Below are 19,656 nucleotides of genomic sequence, written 5' to 3' on the forward strand. Positions count from 1 at the left end.
CAGTGAAAAAAACCCGCCGACTGGAGGGCGGGAGGGTGCCAGGGAGCCTCCGGGACTCACCCACAAAATGGCGTTTCATTACATTCAACGCTGGTTTTCTGGGGGGAGCCCCTATGGCTCCCGGGAGCTACCTCACCAAAGACTACCTAAAAAACAAGGGGACATACCCGGGAGGCGGTCGGAGAATCACTCGACAACACGAAGTCGAGACAACAACCCAAGGTATAGCATTCGCCAGAAAAAAGGGAGAACGGCCGCAGACGAAGAAAACCTATGATCACAACAATAGGAGCCAAAAACCACTGCGCCTGAGAAGAGCAAGAAGCTCTGCCACACGGCCCCCAGAGGCGAATGCCAACACAAAAAGAAAACCAAGGCAAAGCAAACCTGACCCCAAGGAGCCACAACCACACCCTGTCCAAAGACCAGGACGACACAGGCAGTGCATAAGCAGGCCGGAGGTGTAACAACGCACGATACAACCTGCGAAACGGCGCAGAAGGAATATCAATACCGAAAGCTAGCAGCAGAAACCAAGGTGCCAGACCCAGGAACAGCCCCAAGCGCCTCTACATCCTCCGCAAGCCAATCCTATGACAGCCCCAGGAGGGAAAAGAAAATGCAGGACCAAAACGAAAATGCCACAAGTGTGCAAGACCACCTCCACAAGTGCAGCTGACAGGGAAGGAACTCGCATAAGGAGCCGCCCCGCACCAACATCCCGCAGAAGGGCAGGAGCGAAAAGACTCATTTAGGAGGAGCAAAATCGCTCCCAGGAAAACTAGGAGCGCCGTGACAGTGTGAAGAGAAGAGATATTCACAAAAGAACAAAAAGGCCAACACCCAGAAGCTGCTGGGAAGAAGACCCACAAGCCCTAGAAAGGACCGGAGGGAAGCTCAACCGAATGACGACCGACGCACCAGAAAACGGGAAGGAGCAAAACAATCCCGAACCTTCGAGAACAAAAAGAAGCAAACACAAAGGACGAAGGCCCCAAAACCCCGTCGCACCCGAGACCAAAAGTCATGCAGAAACCCCAAGAAGAGGGGGACATGACGGAGAAGGCCCGTCCCGGAAAAAAGGGGCGAAGACCGTAGAAAAGCACCCACCGACAGGACGGAAACAATGGGCACAACGGACAAGGAAACCAAGCCCAGGGAGGGGCCGACGCACACAAAGCACGTGCGGAGAGGGGGAACGGAAAAACCCACACCACAAAACTGCAAGTCCCCCCCAGAGGGTTAGAAACCCTGCGGGAACCAACGGGGCCTGAGGCCTCTCACGTGAGCCCCACCCCAGCCCCGGGAACCCACCCTGCAGGCCCCGGGGCCGAGCTGTCCCCTCAAAGCCCCAGCGTCAAGAAAACCCCGGGGCAGCCGTGAAAAACACGAAGGAAGGGAGCCCACTAGGCTCTGGAACTTGAACCGAAACCGGAGGATAGGCGAGGGGCAAGACGAAGACCCCAAGCTCATCCCCAGCCATCACAATGAGGCGAGGACAAGACAGTGAAACCAAGGAACATGGAAAAACCAGGCCCGGCACGGCAAGACCAGCAAGGAAGGAGAGCCCCAGAGGGAGCACGGAAGGGCCGAACATAACGCCACAACCAACCCCGACACGCCGCTGCAGTACCAAAACCGCAGCAAAACGTCACCACACTCCCCGAGGAAGCGACAGAAGATAGTGAAATCGTACACGAGTGGCACACAAGGGGACAAAGGCGGAAACCGAGCACCCAACTGAGCCACAGGGACGGTAGAAGAAACGTGTGCAGTGTAACAGGCAATCAAAAGAACACAGTAGGCAGCCCAACATGGGCTGACCCCATACACAGCCCAAAGAGCAGAGATGAGAGTGCCCAAGAAGCACAGAATCCGCCCGACAGGCAAACGACAGGGAAGAGGCGGAAACAAAGAGCCAGAACCCAACCTGCAAACACAAGGAGGCGAACACAAAACCTCCGACACAGGAAAACTTACTACCAAACAGGCACCCCCACCGTTGCACTGCGGAACAAGGTGGAGGCGGGGCCCCGAACTCAAGCAAGATTAGACAAGCATAGGAGAGGGGCAGGAGGGGTACAGGCAGGAACCGCCTCTGAAGGGACAAGAGGCCACCTGCAGACACCCGTGAACCGAGGAAGGAATCAGGTGGAGAGAACAAGAGCTGCCCAGTATGGGCTAATAGCCCTGCAGTAGGCACCTCGGGTGATACGGTCCACGTTCTCAAGTACGTATGCACACCCATTCCTACTCCCAAAAACAAAAACAGCGTCAGGACGAAGGAGACGCCAAAACTGCACCAACTCGCCTGCAGAACATAGGCCCTGAAGGGCCATGACGCAAGCGTTCGAGTCCGTATCCGCCGGAGGCGGCCAGTGCGCCCATGCTGGAGAGGAGGGGAGCAGCGAAGGAGGCTCCCCACCCTAGAACGCAGGGAAAACCTCATGAATTCCACACAGCGGCACCCCAGAACACCCCCAAAGCAACGGGGTACGGATGGGAATAAGAAAAGAGCGAGAGGCGAAGCCCCCCCGAGAGAATTGGAGCAGAACACGTGTGCACACCGCCCGGAACCAAAACAAACTCCCACGGCGCATGCAGGACGCGAAAGAAAGTAGCCCAACCAGGCGAGAAGTAGCCCAACCAGGTGAGAAGTAGCCCAACTAGGTGCGAAGTAGCCCAACAAGGCGAGAAGTAGCCCAATAAAGCAAGAAGTAGCCCAATAAAGCGAGAAGTAGCCCAAGGCGAGAAGTAGCCCAAACGGTCACAAAGGAGCCCAAACGTTCACAAAGGAGCCCAAACGGCCACAAAGGAGCCCAAACGGCCACAAAGGAGCCCAAACGGCCACAAAGGAGCCCAAACGGCCACAAAGGAGCCCAAACGACCACAAAGGAGCCCAAACGGTCACAAAGGAGCCCAAACGGCTACAAAGGAGCCCAAACGGTGACAAGGAGCCCAAACGGCTACAAGGAGCCCAAACCGCTACAAGGAGCCCAAACTGCTACAAGGAGCCCAAACTGCTACAAGGAGCCCAAACGGCTACAAGGAGCCCAACCTGTCCAGAACAGAAGGAACCAGTATGGAGGCAAACTCCAGGACACGCAGGAGGTAAGCCACAAAGGCCAACCGCACCGCAGGCGAAGAGATGCGGTTAGCCGAAAACCTCCTGAAGACGGAACCGAAGAAACCACAGGGACACGGAACCAAACCCGGGGAGGAGCAGAACCCAAGCCCAAATCGTACACAGAGGGGGGAAAGAAAACCCCACTCCTCGTAACAGTAAGCCCCGCTCAGAAGGACGGAAATCTAGGTGGGGCGCAATGGAGCCCAAGGCCCCCAAAGCCGCTCCTCCCCAACCTCAGGAGCCTCTGCACCAGGCCCCGGGGCCGAGTCGACCTCCAAAGCCCCGGCCTCACAAGAAAAAGCCGGGGCAGCCGAGAGAGCTGAAAGAGAAGGGGGCCCACTGGTCAAAACCCCGGAGCATCGGCCGGAGGAGCAGACTCGAATACCTCCGCAGCTACCCCGGACGGGGCAACCCCCGAAACTGCCTAAGTCTCAGAACCTCTAACCCCGCCCCGACCCCAAAGCCTTCAGATACGTAGGGGCAGGAAGCAGGAGAGGGAAACAAGGGGGGCGTGGAAGGAACCAAGGCCGAAGCGACCAAAACCACCCAAGTCTGGGTCCCTACACAAGCGGGACAGCATCGGGGCGTCCGGGGAAGCGACAAACCAGAGCGCGTTGCAACATCCTACCCTGCAACGCGCGAGCTGCCTGCATCCACGGGAATTCATCAACAGACTGGGTGAATGGAGTCACGAACAAGCAACAAAGCTCGCAGGACTCAAGGGTCGAATGTGTCACCGACCCAACAGGCAGCATGACGGAGGCAAAAACAAGGAGAGTCACCCTGAGACAAAGGGACAGAGCAACCCTCAACTCGCACAAAGCGAGAGAGGACGCAAGGGTCTCCACTACCGGACCCGAGAGCCCCCGGGGGGTTTCCCAGGGCCCCTAGACTGGGTCTGCTAAGGGTTATCCCAGGCAGGGTACTGCTAACTGGCACCCCAAACTACCAAGCAAACTGCTAAAGTTGAACCCACGGGACGTGTCCACTCGCGAGGGCAAAGTAGGGAATGCCACCACACAAACGAACCTAATATAAGGGGGGGGGGGAACACTAGGAAGACCCCCCTACCAGGCAAAAACAAAAATAAAAGAAAAAACCACACAAGTGGACAACGTACTTAGAGGGAACAGAGCCGGCCGCTGTCATAGGTGAAAACTAGCTACGCAGTACCCTGCGCCCCACCAGTGCGATAACTACCACTTACCCCAAGGTAAACAAGGGAGTGAAACCCCCAAACCCTCGGAACGGCCAAACGCCAAGTAGCGAAAAGCCAACAGAGGTAGACCCAAGGTGACTTGTGGAAGGCAACCCCAAGCCCCAAGGGCGGTACTTACAGGGCACTCAGGGAAGGTGACCCTAAGCACATGCAGCCCGAGTACCTGAGAATACTACTCCCAGCTCACACGACCACCGTAAGAGCAGCACTGCAAACAAGTCACAGCACTGAGACAAGACTGGAGCCACACGACCGTGCATGATCCCATCAGCCGAGGAACTGGGGCGGGGATCGCCGGCGCGGGGGTCTGGTGCTCCCTCTTCCCCCTCCCGGGGAGGGGGGAGCTGCGCAGACATGCGGCGCAGCTCGCGTGACGTCATGCTTGTTAATTCGTTTTCCTGGGGGAGTTCTGTCCACTCGTTTGTTGATTTTTGTTGTTTAACCAGAATAGGGGTTTGTTTTGTGGCACTTACCTTTCTGGGTGCCTGTCCTGGTCGATGGCAGATATAGAATGCTCCAAATCACATGTGCATTTCTATGGGCCATTGCTCCCCGTGCCTCTCTGAGGGGGCCAGGTTCTGGCTCGTGGTCCCCGGTAGGCCTAGAACTCCACCCACATCGACTGATGCAAAATAGTTAGGGTATCCATATCAGCCATGGATAGCTCCGGGGAGCTGTAGGGGCTCCCCCCAGAAAAAGCAGAGAAACTGATGTAACGATGTCCAGATTAAGGCTGGGATTCACCAAACTAGCAGCACACAGCTGTACAGAACAGATATCAATGAGCTCTACATCCACTATCAGGTTCCTAAAACAGTCGAACATTATCTCCTGCACTGCTTCCAACATCATAGTGCCAGAGTAAATTTTAAACAAGTCTTTATCGCACTTAAAATACCCTTTACCATTGAGCATATATTAAGAGGTGGTGACCACTCATTACAGGAAAAATACCAAATAGTCAAAGCACTGGCTAAATATCTCCAGTCGACCAACAAATTGGGTCACATCTGACACTCGCCACCAACAGCGAAACAGAAAACAACTGCCTTGTCGCAGTACCAAGGATCAGCTGACGCCATAAACATAACATACCACCCTGCGGTGCGGCACACACCTCAGTTTTAGTCGCCGCGCCTCTGTCTACAGCACAACGCAACAAGCACTTTTGAAACGGCGATCATCCTCAACATAAATGTGTCTACTAACATCTGTACTGGTGCAGTCAGTGCAATATGGAAGAAAATGCAGAATAGAACTAGTAAAGAGCAGAGGTGCCATAGGCACAATAAGAGAACACTATAAACATCAAGAGGTCCGCGGCTGTTCAACGTCCTCCCAGCGACTATACTGTAATAAATATTGCCGGAACAACCGTGGACATCTTCAAGAGAAAACTAGACTGTTTTCTAAAAGACGTTCCGGACCAACTGGGCTGTGGTGGGTATGTGGGCCTGCGGGCCGCTCCAAGCAACAGCCTAGTGGACCAAACTCTCACAAGTCAAGCCTGGCCTCGGGCCAGGCTTGGGGAGTAGAAGAACTCCCAGAACCCCATCAACCAGGTATCAACCAGTCATTGGCAGGACAAACCCTTCATGCAAACTGCACCTACTATCAAGAAGAAGAAAGGCTACATGGCAGGATGTCAATATGCAGCCCGTCCTCCAAAAATGGGGTAGTAAATATTAAGAAGACAAATAAGTGCAATTATGTACTATTCATAGCAGTTAGGAATTGTACTTATTTTCACTTTGTATTAAATTGTACTGTCAAATATATTGTGAATATTTGAGTTTACCTGAAAAACTGAATAGAAAACCACAACCTCACCTAACCGTCTTAGTTTTTGAAGATAATAATTTTATTGCTTCTTAATTAATTAATTACAATTAGTTCTTAACCTATAGCTATATTGATATTACAGTTTTATAAAACTAATAAAACAAAACTAAAATGTATCAATAAATTGTAAAGTAACTCAGGATATTTTAAAATTTTGTATAAAATCTATATTGTTTAATAAACCTGAAAAAGAAATTCCAAATATTTAAAACTTGTGTATAGCAAGTTGAAATTGAAAACTTCATCCTAAAATTCTGAGTGTCTTAACAGAAAACGAGGAGAATTAAATCGGGGGAGGGTAAATGTAACAGCCCCATAAGTGCAATTATGCACTGTTTATGACAGTAAGACAGTGTAATTATTACACTTAGTATTAAATCGTACTGTCAATTTGGAGGTTGGGTTGCAATATGAGAACAAAAGGCCACATGGCAGGATGTCAATACGAGAACAAAAGGCCACATGGCAGGATGTCAATGAGAGAATAAAAGGCCACATGGCAGGATGTCAATGAGAGAATAAAAGGCCACATGGCAGGATGTCAATGAGAGAATAAAAGGCCACATGGCAGGATGTCAATGAGAGAATAAAAGGCCACATGGCAGGATGTCAATGCGTGAACAAAAGGCCACATGGCAGGATGTCAATGAGCGAACAAAAGGCCACATGGCAGGATGTCAATGAGCGAACAAAAGGCCACATGGCAGGATGTCAATGAGCGAACAAAAGGCCACATGGCAGGATGTCAACGAGCGAACAAAAGGCCACATGGCAGGATGTCAATGAGCGAACAAAAGGCCACATGGCAGGATGTCAATGAGCGAACAAAAGGCCACATGGCAGGATGTCAATGAGCGAACAAAAGGCCACATGGCAGGATGTCAACGAGCGAACAAAAGGCCACATGGCAGGATGTCAATGAGCGAACAAAAGGCCACATGGCAGGATGTCAATGAGCGAACAAAAGGCCACATGGCAGGATGTCAATGAGCGAACAAAAGGCCACATGGCAGGATGTCAATGAGCGAACAAAAGGCCACATGGCAGGATGTCAATGAGCGAACAAAAGGCCACATGGCAGGATGTCAATGCACGAACAAAAGGCCACATGGCAGGATGTCAATGAGCGAACAAAAGGCCACATGGCAGGATGTCAATGCACGAACAAAAGGCCACATGGCAGGATGCCAATACAAGAACAAAAGGCCACATGGCAGGATGTCAATACGCGAACAAAAGGCCACATGGCAGGATGTCAATACGCGAACAAAAGGCCACATGGCAGGATGTCAATACGCGAACAAAAGGCCACATGGCAGGATGTCAATACGCGAACAAAAGGCCACATGGCAGGATGTCAATACGCGAACAAAAGGCCACATGGCGAGCGTTATCAAAGGTATCCGATACAACAAGGATTCCATCAAAGGACAAATGACCCTGATAGACATAAGAAAAGCAGGACATGATCATCCTGAAAATTTAAACATTCTTCAAGGTGGTGGATGACGAAGTGGGAAAATGCAGGCTAGAACAAGGAGCGAGGCAGCGTTCCATTAACCTTTGGATAGTAGCTATGAAAATATGGTCATAGTCTGTGTTATTATTATAAACTTTTATGCAAAATGTAAGAAAAAACACGACTAAGTGAATATTTTATTTATCATTTCACTGGATGGAGACGCTCAGGAAAATAAGAACATAAGAATTAAGGTAACTGCAGAAGGCCTATTGGCCCATACAAGGCAGCTCCTATTTATAACCACCCAATTCTACTCATATACATGTCCAATCCACGGTGGACACGGCCGAGATGTCTCAACACTCGGTGCTCGACATTGCTGACACTTCCCGTTTTATCCTCGGCTGTTTCACCGATTGTTTTTACTTATCTTGATTTACAAGTGTGTGTTGAATAACTTGATAAATCACATAATTCACATGACAATTGTTACAATAACACGTTTCATTTGATACTTGGTTTACCTGGTATAATCGATTACAACTATTAGTAAGCAGTGAAAGAGATGTGAATGTAAAATTCAGTGGTGTTGGGCTCTGGGCAATGACGTGTGACATAATTGTGTAACATATGTAAAATTCAGTGGTGTTGGGCTCTGGGCAATGACGTGTGACATAATTGTGTAACATGGGTGAGTGTGTAGACTGAAAGAATGGCGCAAGCCACCAGTATGGTACACACACGACAGCAAGTAGGATTTTTGTCATAGGTCAGGCACAGATATCAATATTTGCATCATACAAGTAAAACATAGACAAAACTTTAAATTTTTGTATGACGATTACCACATTTCCCTAGCAACACTCATGACGATAAAATGACCACAAAATGGAAAAAGGATTTTTTGCAAAGGTCAGTCAAGGTAAACTCCATTATATCCACATAAACCTATTATATCCTTATTTACATCATACATGTATAACCCATACAATAATTGTTTAAATTCTCAAATGACAATAGCCATAGCTATTATCATAATAGCCGCATTACCCTGTGAATCAACATATGACGCTGACCATTGCCCAAGCGTTAAGCACCTGCAGTCAATAACCTGATCAGAGCCATTTCTCACTGTGTTATGGTGGTAGGTAGGACAGCCAAGGGAAGAGGCTACCTTTAAGAGTTTGCAGTCTGTTACCTGTATTGCCAAACCAATGGTCAGCTCTGTTACGACAGAACCAAGGAGAAGGGCAGGCGATATGTCTGAAACAAATTTACCTGCAATCTTATGGATTTCCTTCTAGATCTGAGGGAGAGGGGTGTTAACAGTTATGATGAAGACATAAGATTTCCAACTTTCACGTTTAGCTGTAAGCTGTACGACCCTACGGGCTACCATACTTCCTTTCTGAAACAAAATTAAAGAATTGGATGTCTGTCGGTATTGGTCTTTTCCAAGCCACATGCTTATGGCATACAGCCTGAGAGGCACCCGAGTCTCATTTAAAGCTGAACCCTGCCCCGGCTCCGAAACCCTCCAGAGGGTTTCCGCTTCAGAGCCAGAAACGGGAAGGGAGGAAGGATGAACTGACAATAGATTCAGAGGTATGCCACCGGACTAGTCCCAGAACTAATCCGGTGGCTAATTCTGGGTCTGGGAGAGGTATGAGAAACAAGGAAAGGCTATGGTAGCTAAACCTCATGACCCTGGAAGACAGAAGAGTAAGGGTAAACATGTTCATCACCTGCAAAATTCTCAGAGGAATTGACAAAGTAGTCAAAGTAACTAAAATGCTAGGGTTGAACACGAACAAGTTGGAAACTTGGTATCCAAATGAGCCACAGACACATTAGAAACAAAAATTTCACTATCAGAGTATCAGATATCTAAAACCAAGCAGAGCAGCTCCGGCGCTTCCAAGCGGGCACGATGCAATGCGACCACCACCTGATACCTCAGAACATACGAGGAATGGGTTATTTGGAGTACATGCAGAGAAAGCATCCAACGTGACTCCAGGTCATAGGCATCACTGACCCAACAGGCAGAATCAGCCTGAGGCATGGGCGACTAGCAACCCTTTAATTCATACAAGGTGAGAGCAGGCTCGGACGAGGTAGCTATTGTACAACCTAGCCCACAAGTATTTTCCAGGGCCTGTAGGGTGAATAACTAGCTAGCTAACCCCCAAGCACTAGGGCTAGCTATGCCAGTAAATCATGTTGGTACAGGCAACCAGACCACGAGAAACCACAGGAAAGCCCCAGGCAGAAGAATTCGACCGCACATACCCTAGGCTAGCCTAATAAGGTGAAAGGCAGAATTCCCTTGCATAAACAAGTGAATAAAGTACCAGCAAACTAAAGAGAAACCCCCCCCAAAAAAAACATCGGTGTGCCGTCGCTAGTTGATAAGCTGGCAGCGCCAGCCGCAGTGCACCCGACCAGCCAACAACACTCCCCCAACCTAAGGCAAGATGGAAAGCCCAAGACCCCCAAAGTGCCCCAAGGGCGAAGACCTTCACGAGACTTAGGGGAAGACTCCCCTAATGGGGAGTGATTCCCGAATGCCCCAGGAACGGTAACCCTGACCGTGCAAGGGCAGTACTTATGGAGCGCTGACAGGGCTCCCCATAGAAATCATACTATATTACACTGAAGAACACAGTAAAAAACAATGATAACAATACATAAAAAGAAAACAAATTTAAGGCAAAGGAGGACACAGGATACCAATTGAATTACAGGAGTAGGAGCAGGTTGCAGGATGAATAAAATCAGGGTGAGGGGAAGCATAGGTATATCCAGCGGTCTGGTGAAGAAAAAGGCATCGCAGAAAGGTGGTCAAGGGAGTGGGGCTGAGTAAGGACAGAAACAGAAGTGTGCACTGGATCAGGGACAGCATCAGAGGTAGAAATAAAGGCTATGGGAACTTCTATAACTGACTTCATTACTGAGATAGGAGATACAGAACAAAGAGACAAACTGTGGGAAGGACCAAAGCCATATTACCAAGTGAGGAGGAAGAGCGAGAGAAATCATGTTTACATTTTTGACCGAGACACAGGCATACCAGTAGCAATGTACAGTACAACAGCCTCCATCATCTCAGGCAGGGAAGGGGTACTAGGGCAGACGACATGAAGACAGCCGAAAGAAGGATGGATGGGCTGAGGAGGGAGGGGAGGGCCCTCCCTGACTTGTCAGTGAGGGCTGAGAAGGAAGATGGGGTCAAAAGTAATCACAGTGGCCACAGAAGAGTGACAATGTGGAGAAACAACACAACTACAGCAGGTAGAAGACTGGAAAGGAAAAGTGGAAATGCTGATAAGCGATTCTTGAGGAAAGCCTCGGCCACAGATAGTAGAGGAGCGGAATGGGAGATGGTAGATGTGGCAGGGTTTAAGGCTTAGAAACGGTTGTGGAACTGAGGAAAGGAAGAAGTGTGTGCAACACAATGCACGATGAAGGAACATGAGTTATATCAGAGAAAGAGTTAAGGTGGCAGATCTGATGTCATGCCTCAAGGAAAGAAAGATATACAAATGCAATGTTTAAGTTGAGGATGGCTTGTTGAAATTTATACTGTGTGCATGTGCAAGAGAAGGCAGGATGGGCTTCATTGCAGATGATGCAGTGGGCCTGAGAAGAACAATCCATTTCAGAACGGCCACGGTCACGACACAAGGGGTCAAAAGAACGTCTCACTACTGCATTTCGAGAAACCATATCCATATTTCCAGCCCCTATTTCAGAGGCATGGAGAGGAGATGAATTCCTAAATAGAACATCTGGCACCGGAAAGAATTATGAAAGATGAAAGGGTTTTACCAAAAGTGATCTTAACTAATCTAAGGGGTTGATGATGACGACTACAAGAGGGATTGAGTGAACACGTCAATCTGGAGGGTATATTTAATATCCTTATAAGTGTCTGTCCCCAGTCACAACATGGTGCAGGAGAGTGACATTGCCAATGTTGCAATTTAATTTGAAATTTTTTGGAGAACTGAACCGGGGTTTCACCAATGCAGGACAAAGCAGCTAGGCCATGTAGTGGGGTATACAGATCATGGTATATAACAGTGTTTTAAAGAATCATGTGTGTTCAAGTGCAGTTATGGCATTGTGGTCCCCCCATTAGGGAGGGGTAAAATCATGACCAAACTATATATCAGACATTGGAGAAACGACGATGTTTCAGTCTGTCCTGGACCATTATCAAGTCGTGTGATGATGGACACACACACACACACACACACACACACACAGTACCTTCCTCCCTTGGGTAAAAGTGACCATGTCTTTTTGGGAATAAAGTATGCAATGCGTTATAAGCTGGAAGAAAATGAGGAGGTTGAAGCAGTTGAAAAACCAGACTTCAGGAGAGGACATTATGGTGACCTTAGAAATTTTTTTAGTGAGTATAATTGGACAGACTTGATGCTAGGCAAGGAAGTGAATGAGATGTATGGCAAGTTTTGTGAAATATATGATAAAGGCACAAAAAAATTTATACCAAAACAGAGATGCAGAACTAGGAAACAGGATTGGTTCAATAGAAATTGCGAGAGGGCTAGAGACCGAAAGACACAAAAATGGAATCAATACAGGAAGAGGCCGAACCCCCAAACATACCAGCGATACAAAGATGCGAGAAACAACTACACGGCAGTGAGGAGAGAGGCAGAAAGAAATTTTGAAAAAGGGATTGCGGACAAATGTAAAACAGAACCAGGTCTATTCTATAAATTCATAAACAACAAATTGCAGGTAAAGGATAATATTCAGAGGTTGAAAATGGGAAATAGATTCACGGAAGATGAAAAGGAAATGTGTGAAACACTAAACGAAAAGTTCCAAAGTGTGTTTGTACAAAATGAAATCTTTAGGGAACCAGATACAATAAGAATTCCAGAGAACAACATAGAACACATAGAGGTGTCTAGAGACGAAGTGGAAAAAATGCTCAAGGAGCTCGGTAAGAACAAAGCAGCTGGCCCAGATGGCGTTTCACCATGGGTTCTGAGAGAATGTGCATCTGAGCTCAGCATTCCACTTCACCTGATCTTTCAGGCATCCCTGTGTACAGGAATCGTAGCAGACGGGTGGAAACAGGCTAACATAGTTCCAATCTACAAAAGTGGCAGCAGGGAAGACCCCCTCAATTATAGACCTGTATCATTGACAAGTGTAATAGTGAAAGTATTGGAAAAACTAATCAAAACTAAATGGGTAGAACACCTAGAGAGAAATGATATAATATCAGACAGACAGTATGGTTTTCGATCTGGAAGATCCTGTGTATCGAATTTACTCAGTTTCTATGATCGAGCCACAGAGATATTACAGGAAAGAGATGGTTGGGTTGACTGCATCTATCTGGACCTAAAAAAGGCTTTCGACAGAGTTCCACATAAGAGGTTGTTCTGGAAACTGGAAAATATTGGAGGGGTGACAGGTAAGCTTCTATCATGGATGAAAAATTTTCTGACTGATAGAAAAATGAGGGCAGTAATCAGAGGCAATGTATCAGAATGGAGAAATGTCACAAGTGGAGTACCACAGGGTTCAGTTCTTGCACCAGTGATGTTTATTGTGTACATAAATGATCTACCAGTTGGTATACAGAATTATATGAACATGTTTGCTGATGATGCTAAGATAATAGGAAGGATAAGAAATTTAGATGACTGTCATGCCCTTCAAGAAGACCTGGACAAAATAAGTATATGGAGCACCACTTGGCAAATGGAATTTAATGTTAATAAATGTCATGTTATGGAATGTGGAATAGGAGAACATAGACCCCACACAACCTATATATTATGTGAGAAATCTTTAAAGAATTCTGATAAAGAAAGAGATCTAGGAGTGGTTCTAGATAGAAAACTATCACCTGAGGACCACATAAAGAATATTGTGCAAGGAGCCTATGCTATGCTTTCTAACTTCAGAATTGCATTTAAATACATGGATGGCGATATACTAAAGAAATTGTTCATGACTTTTGTTAGGCCAAAGCTAGAATATGCAGCTGTTGTGTGGTGCCCATATCTTAAGAAGCACATCAACAAACTGGAAAAGGTGCAAAGACATGCTACTAAGTGGCTCCCAGAACTGAAGGGCAAGAGCTACGAGGAGAGGTTAGAAGCATTAAATATGCCAAAACTAGAAGACAGAAGAAAAAGAGGTGATATGATCACTACATACAAAATAGTTACAGGAATTGATAAAATCGACAGGGAAGACTTCCTGAGACCTGGAATTTCAAGAACAAGAGGTCATAGATTTAAACTAGCTAAACACAGATGCCGAAGAAATATAAGAAAATTCACCTTCGCAAATAGAGTGGTAGACGGTTGGAACAAGTTAAGTGAGAAGGTGGTGGAGGCCAAGACCGTCAGTAGTTTCAAAGCGTTATATGACAAAGAGTGCTGGGAAGACGGGACACCACGAGCGTAGCTCTCATCCTGTAACTACACTTAGGTAATTACACTTAGGTAATTACACACACTATAAGGCTAACATAGTTCCAATCTACAAAAGTGGAAGCAGGGAAGACCCCCTTAATTATAGACCGGTACCATTAACATGTGTAATAGTCAAAATATTGGAAAAAATAATTAAATCTAAATGGGTAAAATACCTGGAGAGAAATTATATAATATCAGACAGACAGTATGGTTTTCGATCAGGAAGATCCTGTGTATCGAATTTACTCAGTTTCTATGATCGAGCAACAGAGATATTACAGGAAAGAGATGGTTGGGTTGACTGCATCTATCTGGACCTAAAAAAGGCTTTCGACAGAGTTCCACATAAGAGGTTGTTCTGGAAACTGGAAAATATTGGAGGAGTGACAGGTACGCTTCTAACATGGATGAAAAATTTTCTGACTGATAGAAAAATGAGGGCTGTGATCAGAGGCACTGTATCGGACTGGAGAAATGTCACAAGTGGAGTACCACAGGGTTCAGTTCTTGCACCAGTGATGTTTATTGTCTACATAAATGATGGTATACAATTATATATGTATATGGTATACAATTATATATGTATTATATATGTATACAACTGGTATACAATTCTGTATACCAGTTGGTATACAGAATTGTGTGTCAAAACATATGGTATGTCAGTAGTTTCAAAGCGTTATATGACAGAGTGCTGGGAAGACGGGACACCACGAGCGTAGCTCTCATCCTGTAACTACACTTAGGTAATTACACACACAGAGGTTGAAAATGGGAAACAGATTCACGGAAAATGAAAAGGAAATGTGTGAAACATTAAATGAAAAGTTCCAAAGTGTGTTTGTACAAAATGAAATCTTCAGAGAACCAGACACAATAAGAATTCCAGAGAACAACATAGAGCGGATAGAGGTGTCTAGAGATGAAGTGGAAAATATGCTAAAGGAGCTCGGGAAGAACAAAGCAGCTGGCCCAGATGGCGTTTCACCATGGGTTCTGAGAGAATGTGCATCTGAGCTCAGCATTCCACTTCACCTGATCTTTCAGGCATCCCTGTGTACAGGAATCGTAGCAGACGTGTGGAAACAGGCTAACATAGTTCCAATCTACAAAAGTGGCAGCAGGGAAGATCCCCTCAATTATAGACCTGTATCATTGACAAGTGTAATAGTGAAAGTATTGGAAAAGCTAATCAAAACTAAATGGGTAGAACACCTGGAGAGAAATGATATAATATCAGACAGACAGTATGGTTTTCGATCTGGAAGATCCTGTGTATCGAATTTACTCAGTTTCTATGATCGAGCCACAGAGATATTACAGGAAAGAGATGGTTGGGTTGACTGCATCTATCTGGACCTAAAAAAGGCTTTCGACAGAGTTCCACATAAGAGGTTGTTCTGGAAACTGGAAAATATTGGAGGGGTGACAGGTAAGCTTCTATCATGGATGAAAAATTTTCTGACTGATAGAAAAATGAGGGCAGTAATCAGAGGCAATGTATCGGAATGGAGAAATGTCACAAGTGGAGTACCACAGGGTTCAGTTCTTGCACCAGTGATGTTTATTGTGTACATAAATGATCTACCAGTTGGTATACAGAATTATATGAACATGTTTGCTGATGATGCTAAGATAATAGGAAGGATAAGAAATTTAGATGATTGTCATGCCCTTCAAGAAGACCTGGACAAAATAAGTATATGGAGCACCACCTGGCAAATGAAATTTAATGTTAATAAATGTCATGTTATGGAATGTGGAATAGGAGAACATAGACCCCATACAACCTATATATTATGTGAGAAATCTTTAAAGAATTCTGATAAAGAAAGAGATCTAGGGGTGGTTCTAGATAGAAAACTATCACCTGAGGACCACATAAAGAATATTGTGCAAGGAGCCTATGCGATGCTTTCTAACTTCAGAATTGCATTTAAATACATGGATGGCGATATACTAAAGAAATTGTTCATGACTTTTGTTAGGCCAAAGCTAGAATATGCAGTTGTTGTGTGGTGCCCATATCTTAAGAAGCACATCAACAAACTGGAAAAGGTGCAAAGACATGCTACGAAGTGGCTCCCAGAACTGAAGGGCAAGAGCTATGAGGAGAGGTTGGAAGCATTAAACATGCCAAAACTAGAAGACAGAAGAAAAAGAGGTGATATGATCACTACATGCAAAATAGTAACAGGAATTGATAAAATCGACAGGGAAGATTTCCCGAGACCTGGCACTTCAAGAACAAGAGGTCATAGATTTAAACTAGCTAAACACAGATGCCGAAGAAATATAAGAAAATTCACCTTCGCAAATAGAGTGGTAGACGGTTGGAACAAGTTAAGTGAGAAGGTGGTGGAGGCCAAGACCGTCAGTAGTTTCAAAGCGTTATATGACAAAGAGTGCTGGGAAGACGGGACACCACGAGCGTAGCTCTCATCCTGTAACTACACTTAGGTAATTACACTTAGGTAATTACACACACACATGACTTGATAATGGTCCAGGACAGGCCAAAATGTCATCGTTTCTCCATCTTCTGATGTGTGATTTGGTCATCGTATCTTCTATGTTTTTGTGACATTGTCTGAACAAGGAGGGGAAGGGGGGGTAAAAGATGCAAATGGCACAACTGAAAATGAAGCCCTTCCAGGTGATGAGGTAGTTATCACAGGGAACTTGGGGTTTGACCTTGCCAAGGAAGAAGTAGAGGAATGGAGAGGATCAGTTGGAATATCCAAGATGTCTGGGCCCAATGTAACAAGGAGTACAGAGCCCGATCTTCTATCAGTGTCCAACTCAGGAAGGGGGGGGGGGGGGGTGGCTGGTTGCCCCTCACAAGTGACCCCCTTCAGAGTGGGTCTAATGCCCATAATGGGTACCCTATGTTTGTGTCTCCTTCGCATGTACAACACCCAGAGAGGGGCAGGAGGGGCTGAGGCAACCCACACAGAAGGGATCTTTGAAGATAAATAACAACATCAAGCCATTCAAATATATTCCATAAACACTATATCTTAGGTGTCACTCACATTATGTCCATTTGGTCTCATACTGGCACCCTGAGTGATATTTGGCACTTTCTGAGTATCCAGTGACAGACAGTGCTACAATCTTCCTGGCTTGCTTTTTTTTATATTCATTTATTTGCAAGCTCAAACAGGTCTCAAGTATTTAAACACTTTGGATTGCATTCTTAAATCATGGCACCTTCCAAACATTTTGCTCTTATCTACTTTATACAGTATATTTTTATGGCTGGCAATAATCAATAATGTTTAGATAAGTAATTACCTAAGTGTAGTTACAGGATGAGAGCTACGCTCATGGTGTCCCGTCTTCCCAGCACTCTGTCATATAACGCTTTGACACTACTGACGGTCTTGGCCTCCACCACCTTCTCACTTAACTTGTTCCAACCGTCTACCACTCTGTTTACAAAAGTGAATTTTCTTATATTTCTCTGGCAGCTTTGTTTCGTTAGTTTAAATCTATGATCTCTTGTTCTTGAAGTTTTGGATCTCAGGAATTCGTCCCTATCAATTTTATTGATTCCCGTTACTATTTTGAACGTAGTGATCTTTTTCTTCTATCTTCTAGTTTTTGGATATTTAATGCCTCGAAATGACAGGGCCGGCGCGCGCGCTACTCGCTCTCTCTCTCTCTCTCTCACTCTCTCTCTCTCTCTCCTCTCTCTCCTCTCTCTCTCTCTCTCTCTCCTCTCTCTCTCTCTCTCTCTCTCTCCCCCCTCCTCTCTCTCCTCTCTCTCTCTCTTCCCCCCTCCTCTCTCTCTCTCTCTCTATGGTGTAAAGAGACAATATCTTATCGGGGTCAAGAAAGAAAGAGATGTCAGGGATGGGTGTCGAGAGCGTCTTACAGATTTTAATGCAGTATACGGCGCTAAGACTGTGACTTGTGCCGGAGTGTTTTAGTAAGAGAGAAGTGGAAGAAACGTAGACTTATGTCTCTGGAATACATCCTTTTTTTTCTCAAATAACTTTCAGTTCAGTATTTGCCAGGAACATATCCCTCACAGAAAGTGAGGTTCACTCTAAATTAAGCATGCCATCTTTGAAAACTCGTGTCACTTTACATTTCTATATATGAGTAGCGTAATATTTTGATAATAAATAATATTGCTGTAAAAATAAGTATTTAACTTACCTGTGTATACAAAAATTCAACAAAGCCAGGAGGACCCACATCTTTAACACCCCATGTTTCTGTCAGACGTCTTAAGATAACAAAACAATTCTTTTGAGCTACTGGGTCAGGAAACTCCACTGCACCTTGAACTACTGACATCAAGACCTATGAAATATAAAGTCAAAATTAAGATACTGTACAATACTACTTATTATATATTATATTATATTATAATCAGTACAAGCGATAGCATGTGAAACGCTCTTTTCTGAGCAGTACATTCAGTTGTTCTCTAAGGCAAGAATCAACTGAACTCTTGGTTAAGATATCTCACAGTCATCACAGGTCAACATTATGCTCCAGCACAGAATGGAATTTTTATAATTATTACATGTAGTTATACTGGTGTTAGGGGATATACTGAAAAATACTTATTCCAGCTGGAAAGCACATTAATACAAAGCTAAAGCCATTACAAACATTACTTGGTATGAGAGGCATTAGCAAGCAATACTCACACTACAGTAACAACAAACTGAAGCAAGGCCTACCACAATAAGCTCCTACCCAAAGATCCTCACAGTCTCCTCAACTCCAAGTATGAGTAAAAACCTGTCTAAGTGCATTCTTAAGTAAGGAGCATTTCATGAATGGAGAAGATTGTTAAAAAAAAACTAGTATAACATCTGGAACAAAAGAACTTTGTAACAAATCATCGGTATGGGTTCAGGGATGGCAAATCTTGCCTCGTAGGACCAGCCACTTTGACTGGATGGTAAAGCGACGGTCTCGCTTCAAGCAGGTCGGAAGTGAATCCCCGACCTTCAAAGTGGTTGGGCACCAATCCATCCCACTGTCCCATCCCAAATCCTTATCCTGACCCCTTCCAATTGCTATAGTCATAAAGGCTTTGCGCTTTCCCCTGATAATTAGAAAAAAAAACAGCATTGAAGGTAATGAAATGCCATTTTCTGGATGAACCCCAAAGGTTCCTGGAGCTATCAGGCTAATATGTGATAAACTACACCGGAGGCATATGTCTATGGAGTTCAGCCTGCCAGGAACCACGAGCCAGAACCTGGCCCCTTCAGAAAGGTTTCAGGGAGCAATGGCCCTGGAAAAAACCCTGTGGTTGATGGTTTTCCTTATGCCATTGACCAGGGTTAGGCATCCAGAAAGGCAATGAAACATAACAAAACAAACCTCATAGTAAGAAAAGTCCACCTAAAAACCAAACAGAGAGGCAGAACTCTCTCTAATCCCAAGGAAACAAGCAAACAGGCACACATCACACTCCACTGCCGCTCATCCATGCAGCCCTTCCCTTCCCGAAAGAGGGAGGGGGGAAGCCCCGGTCATCCGCATGCCGGCTACCCAACAC

General features: G+C 45.7%; 1 protein-coding gene across 1 annotated transcript in view; it reads right to left on the bottom strand.

The window, feature by feature from the left end:
- The window catches only part of LOC123761798 (exportin-T), a 209,248-nt gene that overhangs the window by 8,215 nt on the left and 181,377 nt on the right, over positions 1 to 19,656 (bottom strand). The window contains 1 exon segment of the mRNA XM_045748017.2: positions 18,294 to 18,440. Within this exon segment, the coding sequence (XP_045603973.2) occupies positions 18,294 to 18,440 (147 nt within the window).

Source organism: Procambarus clarkii, chromosome 24, assembly GCF_040958095.1.
Source record: "Procambarus clarkii isolate CNS0578487 chromosome 24, FALCON_Pclarkii_2.0, whole genome shotgun sequence".
Lineage (NCBI taxonomy): Eukaryota > Metazoa > Arthropoda > Malacostraca > Decapoda > Cambaridae > Procambarus > Procambarus clarkii.